The sequence below is a fragment of the Canis lupus genome, chromosome 3 (assembly GCF_003254725.2).
Source record: "Canis lupus dingo isolate Sandy chromosome 3, ASM325472v2, whole genome shotgun sequence".
Lineage (NCBI taxonomy): Eukaryota > Metazoa > Chordata > Mammalia > Carnivora > Canidae > Canis > Canis lupus.
The window spans coordinates 54,356,899-54,378,468 of record NC_064245.1 but is presented as its reverse complement, the minus strand read 5'-3'; the positions used below and the strand labels follow the sequence as shown (position 1 = coordinate 54,378,468).

The following is a 21,570-nucleotide window of genomic DNA, read 5'->3' as shown; positions in this document are numbered from 1 at the left end:
CAACAGCCTCCTTCACTGGTCCCACAGTCCCCAACCTTGTCCCTTTCATCCCATTCTCTGTGGGCAGATCCTCCTACAACAAAAATCTGACTAGATCACTCTCCCAATTAAAACATTTCAATGGGTCAACCATTATTTTTAGGATGTGACCAGAGTATGGCCCCAGAGTCCTAGGGTATCTAGACCTTCTCTCTCCGGCCACCACAAACTATTTCCTCTCACAATCTTCTACGCCTTGGCACCAACTGCTTACCTCCACTTGGGAATGGACCCCTCCCAGGCCACCTTCTTTACCGGGTTAATTCTCTATCCTCTTTGAAGAAGCAGTGAAGATGCATTTCGGGTATCATAACCTTTTGGAATGTTCCCCTAATGCCTCCCTGCACCCCTCAACACTGTCAGTAGCCAGCAATGTCCACCTTCCTCCCCAGCTATGGAGGACACAAGGGCAGAAACAGCCTTCCTTTCTTATTCCTGGGGGACCAGCACTGCCTTGCATGTAACAGACGCTCGACAAGCACCTGTGTATCCCTGTTTGGATATAAGGTCCACTACATAGAACACTCTGCTTCTGTGCCTCCCTTGCTCAAAAATGTTGAGCGCTGCAGAGAGAGAATAAATGGCTGGCAGTCAAAGACAGGACAAGCTGCTTGTCACAACCTGCCTCTCGCCTCACCTGCCATGACCACACGTGGCTGTGTTGGCACCCCCGCCACTCCTACCTCAACATGATGCTCTCTCTAGATTCTCATTCCCTCAAATTAAGCCCCTCTTCTGGCCCCCAGACAGACACAGATCCTGGCCTGTCTCCTTCCTCTGAGCTCTGTGGAGGTCACATCCACACGACCACCTGGGAAGACAGCTCTGAACCTACTGGGTTGGTCCTGCACTCTTTTTTCTCCCTTTTAGCCACTCCACACACATTCACTGGGCACCTCCCACATGCTGGGCCCTCTGCCAGGCGTTAGCAATGTGAAGACAAACAAAGTATGGTCCATGTCTACAAATGGGCTGGGATGCAGGGAAACAAATGTAGGTGAACCAAGAGGCAGAGTAACAGCTTTGCAGGGCAGAAGGGGTCCCGAGGAGAAAAGGCAGGTTCTCGTCTGAGAGCAAATGAGTTAGGTTGTGTAGATGTAGCCAACAAGAGGAGGAAACATTTCCAGGAGGAAGCTGCTTATGCCCATGGGGCAAAATGTGGCTGCAGAGAAGCAAAATGCATGTACCAAGGACCGGGCTGTGGCAAAAGTGGAAGAGAAGCAGCTTTCATTTGTATTGAATGTTTTAAGGTTACTCTATCGCTGTGTAAATCCTCCACCTTCCTGGCCCCAGCAACCCCACTGGGGTCCCTGGCTCCCCACCCAAATCCAACAACTCTGTGTAGACCAATCTCAAATAGCTTGCACCTGCTGGGATGCTGCTCCTGGGGAGGGAGGTGGCTGGCTTTCAGAGGCAGACACGGGTACGGAGGATGAGTGCAGGTTCATACCTGGCCAGACTGCAAGCCCTGAAGAAACATGAGTCCAAGCCCTCACACCTAGTAAGTGTGCTCTGAGACGCCTGGCCTGTCAATGGACAGAAGCCTACATGGGCCTCCAAAGACCAGGGCTTGGGCTCAGCACCCCCTCTGACTTCAGCTCTCTGCTTCTTGTTCCCTAGAACATGATCCTTCCATGCCTCCCCTAACAGGTCTTTAGCAGTAAACCCAGGGAACCGTGGAACAGCAGTGAGGGTGGTAAGCATTCAGTAGCCGCTTCCACTGCTACGTGAACATGGTGCTCTAGCGGGATGAGCTCCATTTTGGAGATGGGGAAGCTGCGGACTGGATGTCTGCCAGGACTTGCTGGGAACACTGCAGACTTTTAGAGAACTTTCTGTGACACTCTTAATAGTTCAGGCATTTGAGAGCAAATTTGCTCTGCACTGGGACCACTGAACTCCTAAGAGCCAGCTTCTAGTTAGCCCTCTTCTCCCTGGCCTCTCCACCTCCTCCACCTGAGGAAGCTCGCCTTCTCCGGATGCCAAGGAGCACTTGAAGGCTTTCCAGTAGTTCAGGACACCTGTATCCATGGGCTCAACCTGGCAGCCCCAGAGTACCTGTAAGATATACTGAAGCACCATGCCACGCTGCCTGACCTGGAACTTGTCACAGTTCTGATAATACCTTCCCCACCCCCCTACCCATGAAACACAGAGTGCAGGTTTCTCACCAGCAGACATCTGCTGCCTGGTGTGCAGTGGTGGTACGAGGAATTTTGGTGGCACGAATGACTTCCACATCCTGCTGGCTACACATCCCCTCACTGTCTGCTACTGCTGGCCTCCCACCCACAGTACTCAGTCAGCTTGCCTCCCCACTCTCATCAGGAGCAACGTCCTGTGGCCCTGGACTCTCCATATGCCACCAGACATCTCCACAAGGCTCTTCCAGGCACCCAAGGTAGACCAAGTTCAAAGCTAAACTCAGATGTTGACACTCAATTCTCCTGCTCAAAAGTCCTCAGGCTCCCCCGCCTACAGAGGAAAATCCTAATCTCCTACTTGGCATCTGAGGGGGAATCCCTCATGAGCCCAATTCCCCTTTCCATACTGACCAGTCAAAATTTAATCCTGCTCTTTCTCGAACACACTCTGACCTTTTCCTCTTTTTATGGTTTTTATTTCTGGAATGCTTTTCCTTTCACACCACTCTCCTTAGTCCAGACCACCTCTCCCTGTCTGGAATTTTCTCCTCCTCCTCTAGGCCACCATGGCACCACCAGTCCTTTCCCAGCCACTACTGATCACTGCTTATCATTACTTGTGTCCCCTGGCTGTCGACAGGTCTCTCTTCATTCCAGCTGAAAGCCTCACTGATCCTGGAGTGAACTGCCCCGGTGTATACTCCAGAGCTTTGGAGCCGGCCATCTGGATTCCAGTGCCAGCTTAACTGGGTTCTAGGTGGACTCTCCTGGGCAAATTATTTAGCCCTGCAATTTCCTTACCTGTCAAAAGGGAGCTTCATCCACAAAATCTTTACCCTACTGGGTCATTGCAAGGCTTCAATTAAATATGCTTTAATTTAAGCACTTAGCATGGGGTCTTGTGCATGGTAAATGCTCAGAAAAACACATGGGACCCATTCCTAGAATGAATGAGTGAATGAATGAATGAATGAATGTTCTGGTACTGCAGAAAGTATGTCACCAACAGCTGAGGGGATGGAAGACAAAGTCTTTCCCTAAAGACTCCTATAGACTAGCTGGGCAACCAGAGCATTGCCTGGGCATGGTGGGTTGCTGTTAAACACCCACAGGGTGTGATGGAGCCGCCTCTGGGTGGAGCTGGAAGAACTCTGCACCAGCACAGCTTGGCCCTCACCTATAACCACCAGGTGAGGAAGGTGGCTTGCTGAGGCCATGGCATATGCTTGAGGGAAACAGGCAATGCCGGGGCAGGGAAAAACACAGATGTGGAGATGAGCAGGCGGCGTCCAAAGCATGATAGGGGACAGACACAAGGTGAGCCAAGCCTGTCAGGGTCCAGCTACCTCCCCATAGGCTGGAGGGGATAACTATCAGGAGGTGGAGATATCCCTGCTTGAATACTGTAGTCTTATACCCAACACTGTTGCCTCTTAAAGCACAGGTGAGGCCAACAAGTCACAGCTCACTCAACATATCTTTACAAGGTTCCTGCATCTGGGGTGATCAGTTTTCTCCCCACAGGCTGAGATCCACCCCAGGACAGGACACCTGTAAGAATGCCCACAGGTGCTCAGGTGCATCAGCTCATAAACCAGCCTGGGGCGTTAGGAGAGACATGTTGTCATGGTGCTAAGAAAATACACCTCCCCCCTCGCCCCCGTGCATGAGGTGAGCTAGGCAGAGTAAGGGTCTGGTTTTGTTGTTTTCACCAGCCTGATAACCCCAAAGAATGGACATGGAGCACCATACCTGTATGAGTGTCAGACTGAACACATTCAGTTATTTTCTCAGCCTAAAAATAAATGTAGAAGCCATTAGTTCTGATTGCCTAGTCACGTAATTGGGGAAATCTTGCTGGGCACCCCTGGAGTCCCTAGGGCTCCCTTTACATACCTTATTACTGCCATTGCACACTCTGATAATGGACACATAGTGTCTAATTTTTCTGCAAGTAGAAAACAATACATTATTTCTCTCCTGGCTCTCTAATCTGATAGGAATGCAGCTAATTTTTATTATGAAAGAGCATCTCCCTTTCACAATACACAAAATGCTCTGAGGGGAGCATTTCTATTGTTTGTGGCCAAGGCCACCAATAAACAGGTGAGAGTCCATGAGCCACTTCTGGTGTCTCTGCAGAAAAGAAGTGAGCTCTTCAGTAAAAACAACACAATTCTTCCAAGTTATCACAACATACAATAAAAAATACCAGTGTTTTAAACAACGGACTGCATGCTAACCAACCAAAAGCCTTTCATTCCTTGGCATGTTTTCATTTTCACAGCCCTTTGTATCTACATTCCTCCTAAGGTTCCAGCCAACATTGTGCTCCCTGCCACTAAGGTGGCACTATGGCCACACCGAGCTCACTGGCAAGAGGCGGGGAAGGGTCCTCGACCAGGCACTCAGGGCTCATCTCAGAAGCTGCAGGCGGAACTCCTCACTACTCACTGGGCCTTCCACTTTTCCAATTCTCCCCCCAGATCATCAAATCCCTAGACTTATCCCAAAAAAACTTGGAGGACGACATAAAAAGGCAAAGAATTGGAACAGGGAGCCCACATAGACCCGCCTCCCTGAGACCATCACTCATGGGGGACCAAGCACGGGGGCCCTGTGGTCAGCATGGCAGCCCTGCTCCACCCCCTGCTGGTGAAACCTCCCACCTCAGGCCTCAGTTTCCTCATCTGTAAAACGGAGATGATCACAATACTGACGCTACAGTGTGTGTTGATGAGGAAACAAAGTGACATCTACCAGGCACCAAGCCTGCCCATGGAGGGAGGGCTCGAGAAGCAGCCGCAGCTGCTGTAACCACCATGGCCACATTCCCTCCTGGTCTTGTGTTTCCTTCTTTTATTTTCAGGATAGAGATTATATTCTAGGTATGATTTCACATTTTGATTTTTGTGTTTACCTTAAGCATTTTTTTCCTTACCATTTAATTTTCTATGATCATCATTTCTGATGGTTGCATATTTTACTGTTGGGTATCCTACAATTCAGATTTATAATTTCCCACTGTTCATATTATTTAAGATATATTCTGAGGCAAACCATATGACATTTTTAGGCTCCTGATATATAATACTTTGCCATCTGTAGTCACATCTGTTTTATATGAGAGTTGCTATAAATGGTAATGACTTAAATACCTTTATCTAATTTGATAGATCTACAGAGAAATAATACATAGTCTTTCAAATTAGATAAAAATCTTTTAAATATAGAGAATCCAGCAGTTAGTGTTCTTGCCACATGGCATAATACTGTGGCATTCTTTTTTTTTTTTTTATTTTTTTTATTTTTATTTTTTTTTACTGTGGCATTCTAACTGAAATACTGTAGTCTCTCTTGTGTCCATGCAGCAGAAGCACAATTGTCTGGAGCCTGGTGGCCCTGGGTCACGAGCTGGGGAGGTCGGGCTGTAGCCATGAGGACGCTCTACCCTGGAAGGTGGTTCTTTGATGACACTTGACCTTGTGACAAGTCTTCCTTTTAAATTTCTGCATGCAGGGATCCCTGGGTGGCGCAGCGGTTTGGCGCCTGCCTTTGGCCCAGGGCGCGATCCTGGAGACCCGGGATCGAATCCCACGTCAGGCTCCTGGTGCATGGAGCCTGCTTCTCCCTCTGCCTGTGTCTCTGCCTCTCTCTCTCTCTCTCTCTGTATGTGACTATCATAAATAAATAAAAATTAAAAAAAAAATAAATTTCTGCATGCAGTTCTTAACCTACTGAAGTATTCAGAGCAAATTCTGCCCTAAGCCAAGCATGGTATGTTGACTGGAGTACCTGGATTTTCCACTTACCCTCCCTGTCCAATGACAGGTATTATCTTCACATTTTGTTGCACATTATCTCCATTTTTCTTTTTGGCATGGTAGATTCCTTGCCACTCCTATAAATGGAATGTAAGCATCATTATACTGTGCGTTCAAAACATAAACCCAAGAACATCTTCTATGTGAGGTTCTGATTCACTTACCGTGGCTAAAGCAATTCAGACAAAAAAAATGATCCCAACCCCAAACACAACATTGGGCAATCTGTTTTCCCCAAGTCCATCTCTTCCTGCATGGGGGACAAACACCAGCTGGCCATGGTAGGAGTGGTCACAGGTTTTCAGGAGCTGTCCTCTGGCAAGAGGGCCTGGCCTCGGAATGAAGAATGGTCCCTGGCTGCAGCACACAGGTTCCTCAGACTGTCCTGGCTCTCACCCGCGTGCTGCAGGGGAGGAGCAGCATGGTCTCTGCTCCCCTGATGGGAGAACCTCAGGACTGGGGCAGAGAAGGGGCCACTCTGCTGCCACTAGCACAGTGGCCTACTACCATCCTCTGGGACATGTGGGGATTCCAGTCCCTCTGCAGGGAAGTGGATGAAGATGACAGCCAAGTCTGGGCTCAGGTAGAACAGATTGGAGACCTTAAAAGCCAGGGCTGCAGCGACATCAGCTGTGCTCTCACGGCCAGTCAGAACATGCACAGATCCTCTTAGAATGAATCTGCAGTCTGGGAGAGCAGTTGTGTATGGGCCATGACCCCAGCGAGAACGGGGACTGCAGGTGGCAACCCTACTCTTGGGGTGGTGCAGAGAAGTCTGGAATGGAGTGGGGTTTTGTCATCACCTAAAAGGTTCTGAATTCCTGCAAGGGTCACCAAGGTCCTTAAGCTATAAATAGCTTGAGGATTTACTGTAGGACACTCAACTCTTAGGGTGACCCCTAACCCTCCTGACCTTCTAGATCCTTCAGGACCTAGGGCTGACCCAGGCAGGAAACAGACCACCGTGGCAGCCTTGGTGGCTTAGCTCACATCTGTCCAGACCCTTACAAAGGGTCCATTCTGAAATCTTCCATGCTTATGGCCTGGCAACCTGCATGCAAATGCCAACAAGAGAATCTCCTCTCAGGCTCCTCTGAGAAAGTGGATTCAGCAGAAGCCAGGACATTCTGACAGAAGCAAAGGATGGTTTCTGATGCTCCCCAGTGTACTTCTGAACACACCGTCCTCAGGAAAGGACTGAAGGAAAAGACAGCCTGAGAGTCCAGCTCCATGCTTATGGACCTCCGGAGCAGAAGGAAGGTGAGGGTCTCACACACCATAGTTCTGAGGGGAGACTGGCCTGTGCCAGGCAAGAGCTAAACAGAGGTCACTAGACAGGAAGCTACCGCCTGCCTTCTGTATCTGCAGCCTGTGTATCCTCGCAGGAGGCTTCAGCAGATAGCTACAGACTTACTGCCAAAGCTCACTACCAACAGAAATGTAGGAAATTGATTGTGGTGACATTTACAAAACTCTGTGAATAGACCAAACACCAGTGAATTGCAGACTTTAATGGGTGAATTCTCAATTATTCTCAAGAGAGAATAATTCTATAGAGTTTTTATAGAAAAGAGAGAGAAAAATGGGAGACTAATTCAATCCATCCATCAGTCAGAACTTTAAAATATATCTGCAGGATTTTCTCCGCTAATCCTTTCTGGATAGACATGTGCAGCTGCCAGATCCCAAGGAGAGGAATAGGAAGCCAGTTCAGCCAGTGTTGAATGGTCCAGCTGAGGAACAAAGTGATTTAGTCAGTGTCTCTGCTTCGAGAACACTTTTGCCTGTGAGTTCTCCAGTCATTAACAGAAGCAAAAATATTTACTTATCACAGATCATAGTTCTTATCAAAAATATTGACCTATCAGAAATATACGAGTTGTAGTTCCTGGAATAACATAGTACTACCTCAGAACGCACTCATAAAGATTACATCTGGTAACATACAGAAATTCTTGGCCGAGTCCTGACACATAGCAAACATTCAGTAAATGGCCATTCAGTTCCAGCCCAGGTGGTTTTGCACAGGCTTCTCTGGGCCATGCTCCCCTCAGAACCATATGAAGACCCATGCCCCGCTGCTGTTCTGGGGCAGGCCAAGCACTGAGTTGGGCTTCTCGGACTACTGAGACAGCCCCTCTGGGTGCCCAGTCATCCCCAGGGCTTGCACAGTGCCAGCACACAGTCAGTCAAGGGACACTGGGGCTCCTGTTCAGCCAAATGGAATTGGGAGGCCAAGGTCAGTCTGTAGAATCCTTGTAGCTAGGCCTAGGGATTGCACTCCAGGCCCAGGGAGCAGTGTGATCAGACTAACCACTTGGGAGCATAGGAAGCGCTGACCAGAGATCTCCAGAAAATGGCCCTGATGGGATTCGGCCACCACAGTCCAAGGGTGGCAAGAAGGCCCCACACAAGGTCAGGTCCAGGCAACAGACACTGAGATGCAGGGATGTAACAGACATCATGGCTTAGCAATGGACTGGACACTGATGGGTGGAGAGGAACCAAAACCATTCTAGGAATGAGGCAAGTGGGAGGCCAACCAACGAGCAGAGATAGCAGGGGCTGGAGAGGATGGATATTTTGGTTAACGAGGGATGAGGGAAAAATTGTTAGACAAGGTGATTTCAAGATGATGGAGGGAAGTTGTATGAGACCCTGGTGAGAAGCTGAGGCTGAAAATGGGAAGGCGTGGGCCATGTATGCAGAGCAGCAAAGTGCCTCACCAAGCGAGATTTCTGAGAAATACGGCAGGGACGAAGAACCCTGGTAAACCTGGGAGGAATGGTGGAAGAAAGATCAGGAGAGGAGGGGAGCCTGTGAGGAACCATAGGAGCTCCAAGTTTCGAAAAGCTAGAGGGCTCTGCAGCCAAATGTCATGATTATACGTAGGCACTGAGCAGCCAACATGTTCTAGTGCCTACAAGACACAATTTCCAAGGGAAGAGCCCATAGAAGGCTCAGGCATGTGAGAAGAGGAGAGTGTGAGTTCTAGAGCCCTTCTAGAGAAGTCTTGGGGACGAGGAAAGGGAGGGAATTGGGAAGGATGTATACGGGCGGGGATGCAAAGAAGCATGAGCATGGAGGCTGAGGCTGAGAACAATAGGTAGAGGGGTTTGTGGAGAGCTATGTTTGCCATACTCTCTGTGTGAACATCATCAGAATTTCTTCTCTGTCCCCAACTGGCACATCTAGAATCTGGCCCTTTGAAGCTGCCCTCTTTCCATTACCAAACCACTTCCTGAGTCCCTGTTCTGGTTCCCAGGGCATGTCTGAGCTCTCTCCACTGAGCCCAGTGACTCTGTCTTCCAGGGCTGGCTGACCCCTTAGCAAGTGCTTCTTCTCCCTCCATAGGGAAACTCAATCATGAAGGCCATATATCGTTTCATTTCACAAAAATTATCCAACTAAATAGCCTGTCCTGCTGCAGCGTTGTCAGCAAACCAAGGACAAATGGCTGTTCTTCTGCTCTCCCCAGGAACTCCAAAACACACAAATAAATAACCATGCTCCCAATGAAGTGATGCTGAGGTCAATTATATGATAATCTTTCATATTCTGTGCTCACAATAAACAGGTTTTAGAGAACAGGTCTCCTGTTGTTCAAGTTTGAGGCCCCTTTGTACCTGGCACCAGTGACATTAGTTAGGAGGTGAGATGTTGCTCACACAGATTGGGATGGATCTCAAGGCCTCACGCTAACCCACTAACTGGCCCCTCCCATTCTCTACTTGCTCTCCTCAGTGTTCGTGTTGCCAGATCAAGGCGTACGAGGGCCATAATCTCTGGCTCATGCCTGGCTGACCCTCACAACAGAACCACTGGCTGACCCAGAGGCAGCCTGGGACCTCAGTGTCAGGATTGGGAAGGCCCTGGTAAAGCCCCGCCAGGGCTGCTCTTTGGTCACTGCCTTCTGAGGATGCCCCCTCTCTCAGAGTGAGGGAACCCAGGGTCCAGCCCAGGCAGTATGCCTGAGCGCCTGAGGGGCTCTTCATTCGTCTCAGTCTTCCCTGCTCTCTCCAGAGGACCTGCCACTCTTTCCAGTAAGAAAATCATCATCCGTGACAGAAAAGTTGAAGGCAGAATGGGATTCAAGTAGTGCCCATTTTTATCATTCCCCTGGGAGTATGTCATTGGGCCCTCACAGCCAGCCTGCCCTTTCCTTGTTTTCACAAGGCAAACTGGTGTGCTCAGAGCCACAGAACAAAGGGACACAACCCAAAAATGGTGTCTTAAGGGGCCCAGGTAAAGTAGGGTATAGGCTCTGCAGAGCCCTTCAGCCCCTCATGGCAGACTGCTCTGCTGGGCTATGGGGTGGGGGAGCGGGCAAGAAAGCAGGTCACCAGTGTTTCAAGTATTCTGAATGATCAGATTAATAGTCTCTCACCAACTTCCAAAAGTTAAAAAGAGCCTAGCAGAAAAGACTATGGAAAGCAATAGCCTTTCCCTTGTTTGTTTGTTTTTTAAAGATTTTATTTATTTATTCATGAGAGACACAGAGATAGAGGGAGAGACACAGGCAGAGAGAGAAGCAGGCTCCATGCAGGGAGCCCAATATGGGACTCGATCCCGGGACTCCAAGATCAGGCCCTGGGCCAAAGGCAGGCGCTAAACCGCTGAGCCACCCAGGGATCCCAGCCTTTCCCTTGTCATCACACATGAAAACCTAGTAATAGTGAGGTGCTGGCAGAAGCCAGTGCTGAGAAATAACCTTTCAGACTGAGACTGCCTTCGATCTATCCCTCCAGCACCACGATTATGTGACTTGTCATGTTCACACCCTGGAATAGGAGTTCCCCAAGGCAGCAGTTTATGTTTTGCCCTTTTTTCTATACCACAATCTAGCAGAGTGCCTGCACATAGAAGACATTCCAAAAGAGGCCAAACAGATGCAGATGTGTTGGGCTCAGGTGTGTTCTGAGACCTTGGGTCTTTACCGGCAATCCTCTGCCCAAAGAAGCCACTTGACAACATCTACCACTTAGACAATCAATTATTAGAAAGATCAATGTACTTGTAACAAAGATGAAGATACTGACTTCAAGTGTCAATCAAAGCTATTCTGCATAACAGTTGATTGTCTCCTCCACTTCCTTGATCTTAGTTTCCTCATCTGCAAAATGGGAATAACAGGACCAACACTATCGGCACTTCCCTGGGCCTCAGTGAAGGGTGAGATGCAGATTATCCCGCCCAGGTGATGCTTGGCAAACACCTTCCTTTCCTCTTTGTTACAGAAAGTAAAAAAGGTACTAACCCTCTTACTTACCTTGCCTATCCTGATGCATGAATTTATAGTATCGAGCAAATCAGCCTTTTTTTCATTTATAGGCACTTCTGCTAACTCCTTTCCTATTAATTCACCTGACTGATAGCCCATGGTTGTTTCAAATGCAGGATTTGCATACTGGGGGGAGACAAGAGAAACATCATCAAGCACATTAAAAGAGAATCTGGGAAGAGGACAATCCAGAGTATTTACCCTAAGCCATTATGTTTTCCACCCAGAAAGCTCAGGAGCTTGGAGCTCACTGTGACAGTTTTGAAGTCGCAGAGCATAACCCCTGGAGATCCCTGGGGTCCAGAGAAGCCTCTACCCCAGGGACTTGACTGGGGTTCTGTCATGGTCCCTGAGGCCCCAGAGAGGAACTGGTCCAATCCCCTTGAACATCCAAAGAGGAAGAAGCCACATGAATACCGGCTTGAACTGCTATAGGAGCACTTCTCAGATTATGACACAGTAGAATGAAGTAGTAGACTGAAGTGCAAAGCACCCAGGCTCCCCTCCAGCAAGTCACTCAACCCCCTCTAAGTCTCAATCCGCGTATCTGTTCAATGGGAATGAAACCCCTAGGTCGCCACTCTCAAGTGATACACATGAATCGTGTGCTGGGAAAGCAGGCTATGAACTGGGAAGTACTTACTGATGGAAGGCTGTATGGCTAAATTTCAGAGAGGACCACAAGACTAGAAGAAAATGTACAGGAAAGCTGTGCATGTGCTAATAATAGCAATAATAAAATAGCGGTGATGATAAAGCAATGACTGATACCACTTAGGTTCTGTTTTCCTTGCTAGACACTAGTAAGCACTCCACACGCACTCACCCACTTACAACATCCTGACAAAAGACAGGTTGTTGTAGGAGTATCATTCTTGTCTGTACAGCTCAGAGAGCACATTTAGGGAGACAAAGTAACTTGCCCTATGATGCTCAGCTAGGAAGGTGTGGCAGTTGCCTGCCACCAGCCTGCGCTCTCAATGCCGGCCAGCTGCCTCTCTGGGCACCGACTCCTGAAAGCCGGGATCAGCAGCTCTTTACCAAGCATGTTGCAAGTTAAAGTGAAGAGCTAGAGTGCTTAGGAGAGACAGCAAAGTGGAGCTGATCTCAGACAAAAGGAGTATTTCCTTGGCACAAGCCCTCTTTTGTAATCTAAAAGTACAAGCTATATTATCTTAAGCTGCTTTTATGAATCCTCTTTGCTAATAATGAGTCATTTGTTCAGTAACTACTAGGTTATTCTGGCAATTCTGAGTAGTTTCTAATACATTTCTATAGGTGTAAACTATCTTCAAAAACAATGAGAAAGGCTAGAGCTTGAAGACCTTAGGGTGAGAGCCTCCTCCTGCTCCTGTGGTAATCCCTTTGGATAAAAGCCTCCTCTTGCTAAATAAACAAAAAAGTAAATAATAATAAATGCAAATGTGGTATTTCCACAGAATATTTTCTGGCACCATAAATAACTATTAGTAGCTTTACTTATTTAAAAGGAACTTATTTTAAATTACGTATTTTACAGATTTTGTTCTGATGATTCTCTAAGAAAAACTTGGTCTCTTGAACTTCCAAAAGAAAAAAAAAACATCAGACTGGAAGGGTTTAATGCTAAAGCAATACCAGAAATTCAGAAAAATGAACTTCCAAAATAACCAACCTGTATAACGCGGTCTTCACTTGTAATTTCAATTGCTTCTTGACTTTTCTCTAATGCCGTGAATATTGAGTTACAAGCCCTTTATGGGTAGGGGAAAAAAAAAAAAGACTGATTAATGTAAACACTACAAAAAAATCTAATACAATCTTGAGTTATTGTATTAACTTATTTAAATGTGGTTTTCATTTGATGATAAAAGTAACAAATACTAATTCAAGAAAAAGGAGGAGGGAAATATTAAAAAGCATAAAGACAAATAAACACCTTCTGTAACCATGCTACTTGGGACCATGAATATGCATAGCTGTGCCTTCCCTTCCAGGGTGAGGACCAGCGTGGGATACATGCCAGGGCAGCTCTGGGACCCTGCGCCCATGACTGAACCTCCTGAGTCTCCCTCCTCCCCATCTGGGAGAACCCTCCTGAGGGCTACGTGAGAGAAGAGAATCAAGAATCCTGCACAGAGCCCGACAGAAAGGAGATGGTCAATCATTTGTAGCTATTATTTACTTTTTTTATGTAAAAAAAGAATACGTATTTGGAAGGAGGAAAGAAATTGTAGCAAATTACAAACTTAAAAAGATGATAATCATCACAAAATCCAGAGAAATAACCATGCAGCTAACCTTGAACAAGGCAAGGGTTAAGAGTGCCAACCCTCTGTGCAGTCAAAAATCTACATACAACTTTTTACTACCCAGAAACTTACGTACTGTAGACCAAGAAGCCTTGTCGATAACATAACCAGTCAACTAACACAGATTTTATATGCTATATGTGTTATTTAATGTATCCTCACAATAAAGTACGCTAGGGAAAAGAAAATGCTACTAAAAAGATCATAAGGAAGAGAAAATCCATTTATACTACTGTATTTATTGAAAAGAATCCACGTATAAGAACCCGTGATGTTTAAGGGTCAACTGTAATTTTATTAATAAACCACCTGATACTTATCTATAGAACATATTCCATATATACCTGGCAGTGTAATCTTTGACTGCCTATACATATCACAACAAAACTTCTACAGTTACCAGAAAGATAACTCAGTCTTTTTTTTAAATGTAAACATATTTATTGTATGTGCTTTTGAAAAAACATCCTAATAATTTAATCATACATCTGTAGTGTTTCCTCTTCACTTTTACCAATAATAAAATCTATGCTTAACTGCAGATTTCACCAGCTAGAGTTTTCTGATTTAGTTAGTCCTTTTCTTAGTCTCTTCAGTAAAAATTAGAATCTGCTAATCCAAAGTTTTTAAAACTATTTCTACAGGAAGATAAAGTAATAAAGAGAGAGCATGAACTTTTCTGAACAAATAATATCATACTGGAGAGGACTTTAAAGAACCTAACTTTTTTTTTTTAAAGAATCTAACATATTATTAAGCCCATTTCTAAACTGTTCATTTTTTTAATAAATTTATTTTTTATTGGTGTTCAATTTACCAACATACAGAATAACACCCAGTGCTCATCCCGTCAAGTGCCCCCTCCCCCCGTGCCCGTCACCCATTCACCCCCACCCCCCGCCCTCCTCCCCTTCCACCACCCTTAGTTAGTTTCCCAGAGTTAGGAGTCTTTATGTTCTGTCTCCCTTTCTGATATTTCCCACACATTTCTTCTCCCTTCCCTTATATTCCCTTTCACTATTATTTATATTCCCCAAATGAATGAGAACATATAATGTTTGTCCTTCTCCGATTGACTTACTTCACTCAGCATCATACCCTCCAGTTCCATCCACGTTGAAGCAAATGGTGGGTATTTGTCATTTCTAATGGCTGAGTAATATTCCATTGTATACATAAACCACATCTTCTTTATCCATTCATCTTTCGATGGACACCGAGGCTCCTTCCACAGTTTGGCTATTGTGGCCATTGCTGCTAGAAACATCGGGGTGCAGGTGTCCCGGCGTTTCATTGCATCTGTATCTTTGGGGTAAATCCCCAACAGTGCAATTGCTGGGTCGTAGGGCAGGTCTATTTTTAACTCTTTGAGGAACCTCCACACAGTTTTCCAGAGTGGCTGCACCAGTTCACATTCCCACCAACAGTGTAAGAGGGTTCCCTTTTCTCCGCATCCTCTCCGACATTTGTGGTTTCCTGCCTTGTTAATTTTCCCCATTCTCACTGGTGTGAGGTGGTATCTCATCGTGGTTTTGATTTGTATTTTCCTGATGGCAAGTGATGCAGAGCATTTTCTCATGTGCATGTTGGCCATGTCTATGTCTTCCTCTGTGAGATTTCTGTTCATGTCTTTTGCCCATTTCATGATTGGATTGTTTGCTTCTTTGGTGTTGAGTTTAAGAAGTCCTTTATAGATATTGGAAACTAGCCCTTTATCTGATACGTCATTTGCAAATATCTTCTCCCATTCTGTAGGTTGTCTTTGAGTTTTGTTGACTGTATCCTTTGCTGTGCAAAAGCTTCTTATCTTGATGAAGTCCCAATAGTTCATTTTTGCTTTTGTTTCTTTTGCCTTCAGGATGTATCTTGCAAGAAGTTACTGTGGCCAAGTTCAAAAAGGGTGTTGCCTGTGTTCTCCTCTAGGATTTTGATGGAATCTTGTCTCACATTTAGATCTTTCATCCATTTTGAGTTTATCTTTGTGTATGGTGAAAGAGAGTGGTCTAGTCTCATTCTTCTGCATGTGGATGTCCAATTTTCCCAGCACCATTTATTGAAAAGGCTGTCTTTCTTCCAATGGATAGTCTTTCCTCCTTTATCGAATATTAGTTGACCATAAAGTTCAGGGTCCACTTCTGGGTTCTCTATTCTGTTCCATTGATCTATGTGTCTGTTTTTTTTTTTTTTTTTTTAAGATTATTTATTTATTTATTTATTTATTTATTTATGATAGGCATAGAGAGAGAGAGAGAGAGAGGCAGAGACACAGGAGGAGGGAGAAGCAGGCTCCACACCAGGAGCCCAACGTGGGACTCGATCCCGGGACTCCAGGATCACGCCCTGGGCCAAAGGCAGGCGCTAAACCGCTGAGCCACCCAGGGATCCCCTATGTGTCTGTTTTTGTGCCAGTACCACACTGTCTTGATGACCACAGCTTTGTAGTACAACCTGAAATCTGGCATTGTGATGCCCCCAGCTATGGTGTTCTTTTTTAAAATTCCCCTGGCTATTCGGGGTCTTTTCTGATTCCACACAAATCTTAAAATAATTTGTTCTAACTCTCTGAAGAAAGTCCATGGTATTTTGATAGGGATTGCATTAAACGTGTAAATTGCCCTGGGTAACATTGACATTTTCACAATATTAATTTTGCCAATCCATGAGCATGGAATATTTTTCCATCTCTTTGTGTCTTCCTCAATTTCTTTCAGAAATGTTCTATAGTTTTTAGGGTATAGATCCTTTACCTCTTTGGTTAGGTTTATTCCTAGGTATCTTATGCTTTTGGGTGAACTCAGTCTTTTTAAATGAAATATAGTTGACATATAATATTCTATTAGTTTCATGTGTTAAACATAGTGATTTGACATTTGTACACATTGCAAACTGATCACAGCAAGTCTAGTTATGTGTTACCATACAAAATTAATATTAATAACAATACAATCAGCTCATCCATATATAATATACCATATGTTAAATGACTGGTTATATATTATCAACAGGGCTTCCAATCTACAGTAGGCTGTTAATACTCAAATTTCTGAGGAGTCAAAAGTTCTACATGGATTTTCAACTTCATGAAGGGTCAGTGCCCTAAGCCCTGCATGGTTCAAGGGTCAACTGTATTATTTGACTCTATTTCCCATGATGTACTTTTGTTATAACCATACGTCTGTGCCTTGGGATCCCCTTCACCAATTTGGCATCCAGCCCCAACCCCCTTTCCCTGTTTGCCACCACTCTGTTCTCTGTATTTAGGAGTCTAGGTTTTTTTGTGTGTGTTTTTTAAAGATTTTATTTATTTATTCATGACAGACACAGAGAGAGAGAGAGGCAGAGACACAGGCAGAGGGAGAAGCAGGCTCCATGGAGGGAGCCAGATGTGGGACTTGATCCTGGGTCTCCAGGATCACGCCCTGGGTTGAAGGCAGGTGCCAAACCACTGAGCCACCTAGGGATCCCCAGTCTAGGTTTAATTTCATTTTATTTGTTTTGTTGTTTAGATTTCACTTATCTTTCTCTAATGGCAACATTTCATTCTTTTTATGGCTGAATAATATTCCATTGTGTGCGCACACATCTATGTTTGTGTGTGTATGTATACACACATACTATGGAATATATACACATATATGTATTATATATAGTAGGTATATGTGTGTGTATATATATACAGTATGGAATGAATATATACATTATAATATGTATATATGTAAAACATCTCTTGTATCCATTTACCTATCAATGGACGCTTGTGTTACTTCCATAATTTGGCTATTGTAAATAATGCTGCAGTAAACACAGAGGTGCATACTATCTTTTTGAATTCACGTTTTTGCATTCTTTGGGTAAATAGTAGTAGAATTACTGGGTCATATGGTAATTCTATTTTTAACTTTTTTGAGCAAACTCCTTACTGTTTTCCACAGTACTGCACCTGTTTGCATTCCTACCAATAATGATGAAGGTTCCCTTTTCTCTACACCCTCATCAGCATTTACAGTTTCTTGTATTTTTTATTTTGGCCATTCTGACAGGTGCAAAGTGAGATCTGTGATTTTGACCTGAATTTCCTTGAGGATTAGTGATGTTAAGCATCTTCTCATGTGTCTGTTGGGCATCTGTCTTCTTTGAACAAAATGTTTATTCAGATCCTCCACCCAATTCTTAATCAGTTTTTTGGTTATTTAGTTGTATGAATTCTTTATGTATTTTGGATATTAACTCTTATCAAATCTATGATTAACAAATATCTTCTCCCATTCAACAGGTTAACTCTTCACTGTATTGATGGCTTCCTTCACTGCGCAGAAGCTTTTTAGTTTGATGTAGTCTCATCTGTTGATTTTTGCTTCTATGCCTTTGCTTTTGGAGCTCGATCCACCCAAAAAAAGAAAATCACTGAAACCAGTGTCAAGGAGCTTGCTACTTCTGCGTTCTTCTAGTTTTATGCTTTCAGGTCTTACATACAAGTCTTTAATGCATTTTGAGTTAGTTTTTGTATATGGTTAAGATAATGGTCCAGTTCTCCTAACAACCATTTATTTAAAAAAAAACTGTCCTTTCCCCATTTCATAGTCTAGCCTCTTTTGTTGTAGATTAATTGACTATGTAAACGTGGATTTATTTCTGGGCTCTCTAATCTATTCCATTGATCTATGTGTCTGTTTTCATTCCAGACCATGCTATTTTGATTACTATAGGTTTGTAGTATAATTTGAAATCAGGAAGCGTAATACTTCTAGCTTTGTTCTTATTTCTCAAGATTGCTTTGGCTATTCAGGGTCTTTTGTGATTTCATATAAGTTTTTACGATTATTCGCTCTAGTTCTGTGAAAAATGTCATTGGAATTTTGATAGGGATTACAGTGAATTTGCAGATTGCTTTATATAGTATGGACATTTTAACAATATTAATTATTTTGATCCATGAGCAGGATATATTTTCCCATTTATTTGCATAGTCTCCAATTTCTTTTATCAATGTCTTACAGTTTTCAGTGTATAGGATTTTTACCTGTTTGGTCATTTATTCCTAAATATTTTATTCTTTTTGAAGCAATTATAAATGGGATTTATTTTTCTTTTGGATAGGTCATTATTAGTGTATAGAAATGCAATGGATTTTTTGTTTATTGATTTTTGCATCCTGTAACTTTAGTGAATTGGTTTATTAGTTCCAGTAAGCTTTTTTGGTGGTACCTTTAGGGTTTTCTATATATAGTATCATTTTATCTGCAAATAGTGACAGTTTTACCTTTTCCTTTCCAATTTGGATACCTTTTGTTTTTCTTGCTAATTACTCTGGTTAGGACTTCCAGTACTGTGTTAAATAAAAGAATGTGTGTGTGTGTGTTTGGGGGCAGGGGGATTCTTGTCCTGTCTCTGACCTTAGGAGAAAAGCTTTCAACTTTTCACTACCGAGTATGGTGTTAACTGTGAGTCTGTCATATATGGCCTTTCTTACATTGAGGTACGTTCCCCCATACCCACTTTGTGGAGAGTTTTTATCATAAATGAATGTTACACTCTATCGAATGCTTTTTCTATATCTATTAAGATGATCATAGGATTTTTAGTTTTCATTTTGTTAATGTGGCATATATCATGTTGATTTGTAGACTGAACTATGCTTATATCCTCAGAATAAATGTTATATGATCCTTTAAATGTATTGCTGAATTCAGTTTGCTAATATTTTGTTGAGGATTTTTACATCTATGTTCATCAGGGATATTGGCCTGTCATTTTACTATTTCATGGCCTGCTTGTCTGGGTTGGTACTATGGTAATGCTGGTCTCATAAATTGAGTATGGAAGAGTTCCCTCCTCTTTTTTTTTTTTTTTTTTTTTTCCTCTTCTGTTTTTTTGGAAGAGTTGGAGAACTCTTAATACTCTGGTATTAATTCTTTATTCAGTGTTTAGGAGATATCACCAGTGAAGCCATCTGGTCCTGGACTCTGTTGTTGGGAGGTTTTTTTGTTTTTGTTTTTAAAGATTTTATTTATTTATTCATGAGAGGCAGAAAGAGAGAGAGAGGCAGAGAGACACAGGAGGAGGGAGAAGCAGGCTCCACGCTGGGAGCCCGACGCGGGACTCAATCCCGGGACTCCAGGATCGCGCCCTGGGCCAAAGGCAGGTGTCAAACCGCTGAGCTACCCAGGGATCCCTATTCCTTAGCATTTTAAAAAATTTCTCCTTTGATTTCTCTGGTGGCCCATTGGTTGTTTAGTAGCATTCTCCAAATTTTTGTGTTTTTTTCCCTCAATATTCTTCTTATAATTGATTTCTAGTTTATACCACTGTGATCAGAAAAGATGGTTGCTCCAATCTCAATCTTCCTGAAAACACGGAGATTTCTTTTGTGGCCTAACATGATCTGTCCTGGAGAATGCTGCATGTACAACACTTGAGAAGAACACAAATCTTGCTGCTTTTGGATGAAATGTTCTGTATTGTATCTATTAAGTTCATCTGGTCTAATGTGCCGTTTAAGGCCAATGTTCCCTTATTGATTTTCTGTCTGGATGATCTATCCACTGATTTAAGTGGGGTGTTAAAGCCCCCTACTAGGATTATATTGTCAATTTCTCTCTTTACATCTGTTAATATTTACTTCACGTATGTTGGTGTCCTATGTTGGCTGTATATATATTTATAACTGTTATATCTTTTTGTTGGTTTGGCCTCTTTATCATTATGTAATATGTAATATTATGTAATATGTATGTAATATTGTAATATGTAATATTATGTAATATGTAATATTAAAGCCTTTGTTTTAAAGCCTATTTTGTCTCATATACAGTTACACCAGCTTTCTTTTTGTTTCTAGTGTGGAATATCTTTTTTCTATCCTTTCCCTTTCATTCTGTGTGTATCCTTACTTCTGAAGCAAGTCTCTTCTAGGCAGGCACACAGAGGAGTCTTTTTGAAAATTATTTATTATTTTTTATTCAAGTATACTGCCTTTTGATTAGAGAATTTGGTCTATTTACATTTACAGTAATTACTGGATAAGTACTTATTGCCATTTTGTTCACTCTTTTCTGCGTGTTTTTAGAATTACTCTCTGTTCCTTTCTTCTCTTTCTAGTTTGATAACTTTCTTTAGTGCTATGTTTAGATTTCTTTCTCATTTTCTTTTTTTTTTTTTTTTTTTTTCTTTTTTTTTTTCTTTCTCATTTTCTTTTGTGTATTTACCTTAAGTTTTGCTTTGTGGTTACCATGAGGTTGACGTTTATTGTCCTATGCATTTAACAGTCTATTTTAAAGTTATGCCATAATTTATTCAATAAATCCCCATGATTGGACATTTGGGTCACTTCCAATTTAGTTCTCTTATATGCCTCAGAAGATGAAAAGAAAGAAAGCAACTGCCTATTTGTTCATAAAATGTAAAGACAGTATTAAGGAAACTAACAAGAGCAATGCTTTTACATTATTTGGTATTAATAAACTATCTCACTAAATAAGACAAAGGAGCTTAGCCAATAGGGATTACTTTCATTTCTTGGTATATAAAAATCAAGTGATGTAATATGAATTATACATCAATAAAGCTGTTATTTAAAAAAATAAAATAAAAAAACAATGAGAAAGAAGTTCCTAACTCTGATATAATAAGCTTAGAGGAGATGGATCTGTGAGAAGCCCTGCTTGTTTTTATCATTCTTTTTAAACTTTTTGCAGATTTGGTAAATAAAAAATAGTATACCATTTCATTTTTATTTCTTTGATTGCTAATGAAGCCAAACATCTATCTTTTCACTTTTACTGGCCATTACTACCCCCTGTGAACTGCTTGATCAAGCCTTTTTAATTTCTTCTACTGGATGTTCCCACTTTTTAACTGATTGATCAAAAACCCTTTACGTATTTGGGGTATTAACCTGTCTGTCCTATATATTACAGATATATTCTCCCCAGTATGTTATTTATCTAAAAATGTAACATTATTGGGGTGCCTGGTAGCAGAGTCAGCTAAGC

The 21,570-nt window shown here is 43.1% G+C and overlaps 1 protein-coding gene across 8 annotated transcripts in view; it reads right to left on the bottom strand.

Annotated features, from left to right (window-relative positions):
* PDE8A (phosphodiesterase 8A) overlaps window positions 1-21,570 on the bottom strand; it is a 157,274-nt gene that overhangs the window by 42,589 nt on the left and 93,115 nt on the right. For 6 of the 8 annotated variants that reach the window (XM_035714371.2, XM_025437723.3, XM_025437724.3 and 3 more), the window contains exons 7-11: window positions 12,943-13,021; window positions 11,277-11,414; window positions 5,996-6,084; window positions 4,080-4,131; window positions 3,936-3,978 (exon numbers count right to left, since the gene is read on the bottom strand). In XM_035714371.2, the coding sequence (XP_035570264.1) occupies window positions 3,936-3,978; window positions 4,080-4,131; window positions 5,996-6,084; window positions 11,277-11,414; window positions 12,943-13,021 (401 nt within the window). The remainder of the gene's footprint in view (window positions 1-3,935; window positions 3,979-4,079; window positions 4,132-5,995; window positions 6,085-11,276; window positions 11,415-12,942; window positions 13,022-21,570) is intronic. The other 2 variants (XM_049108491.1, XM_049108492.1) reach the window with 1 other exon arrangement.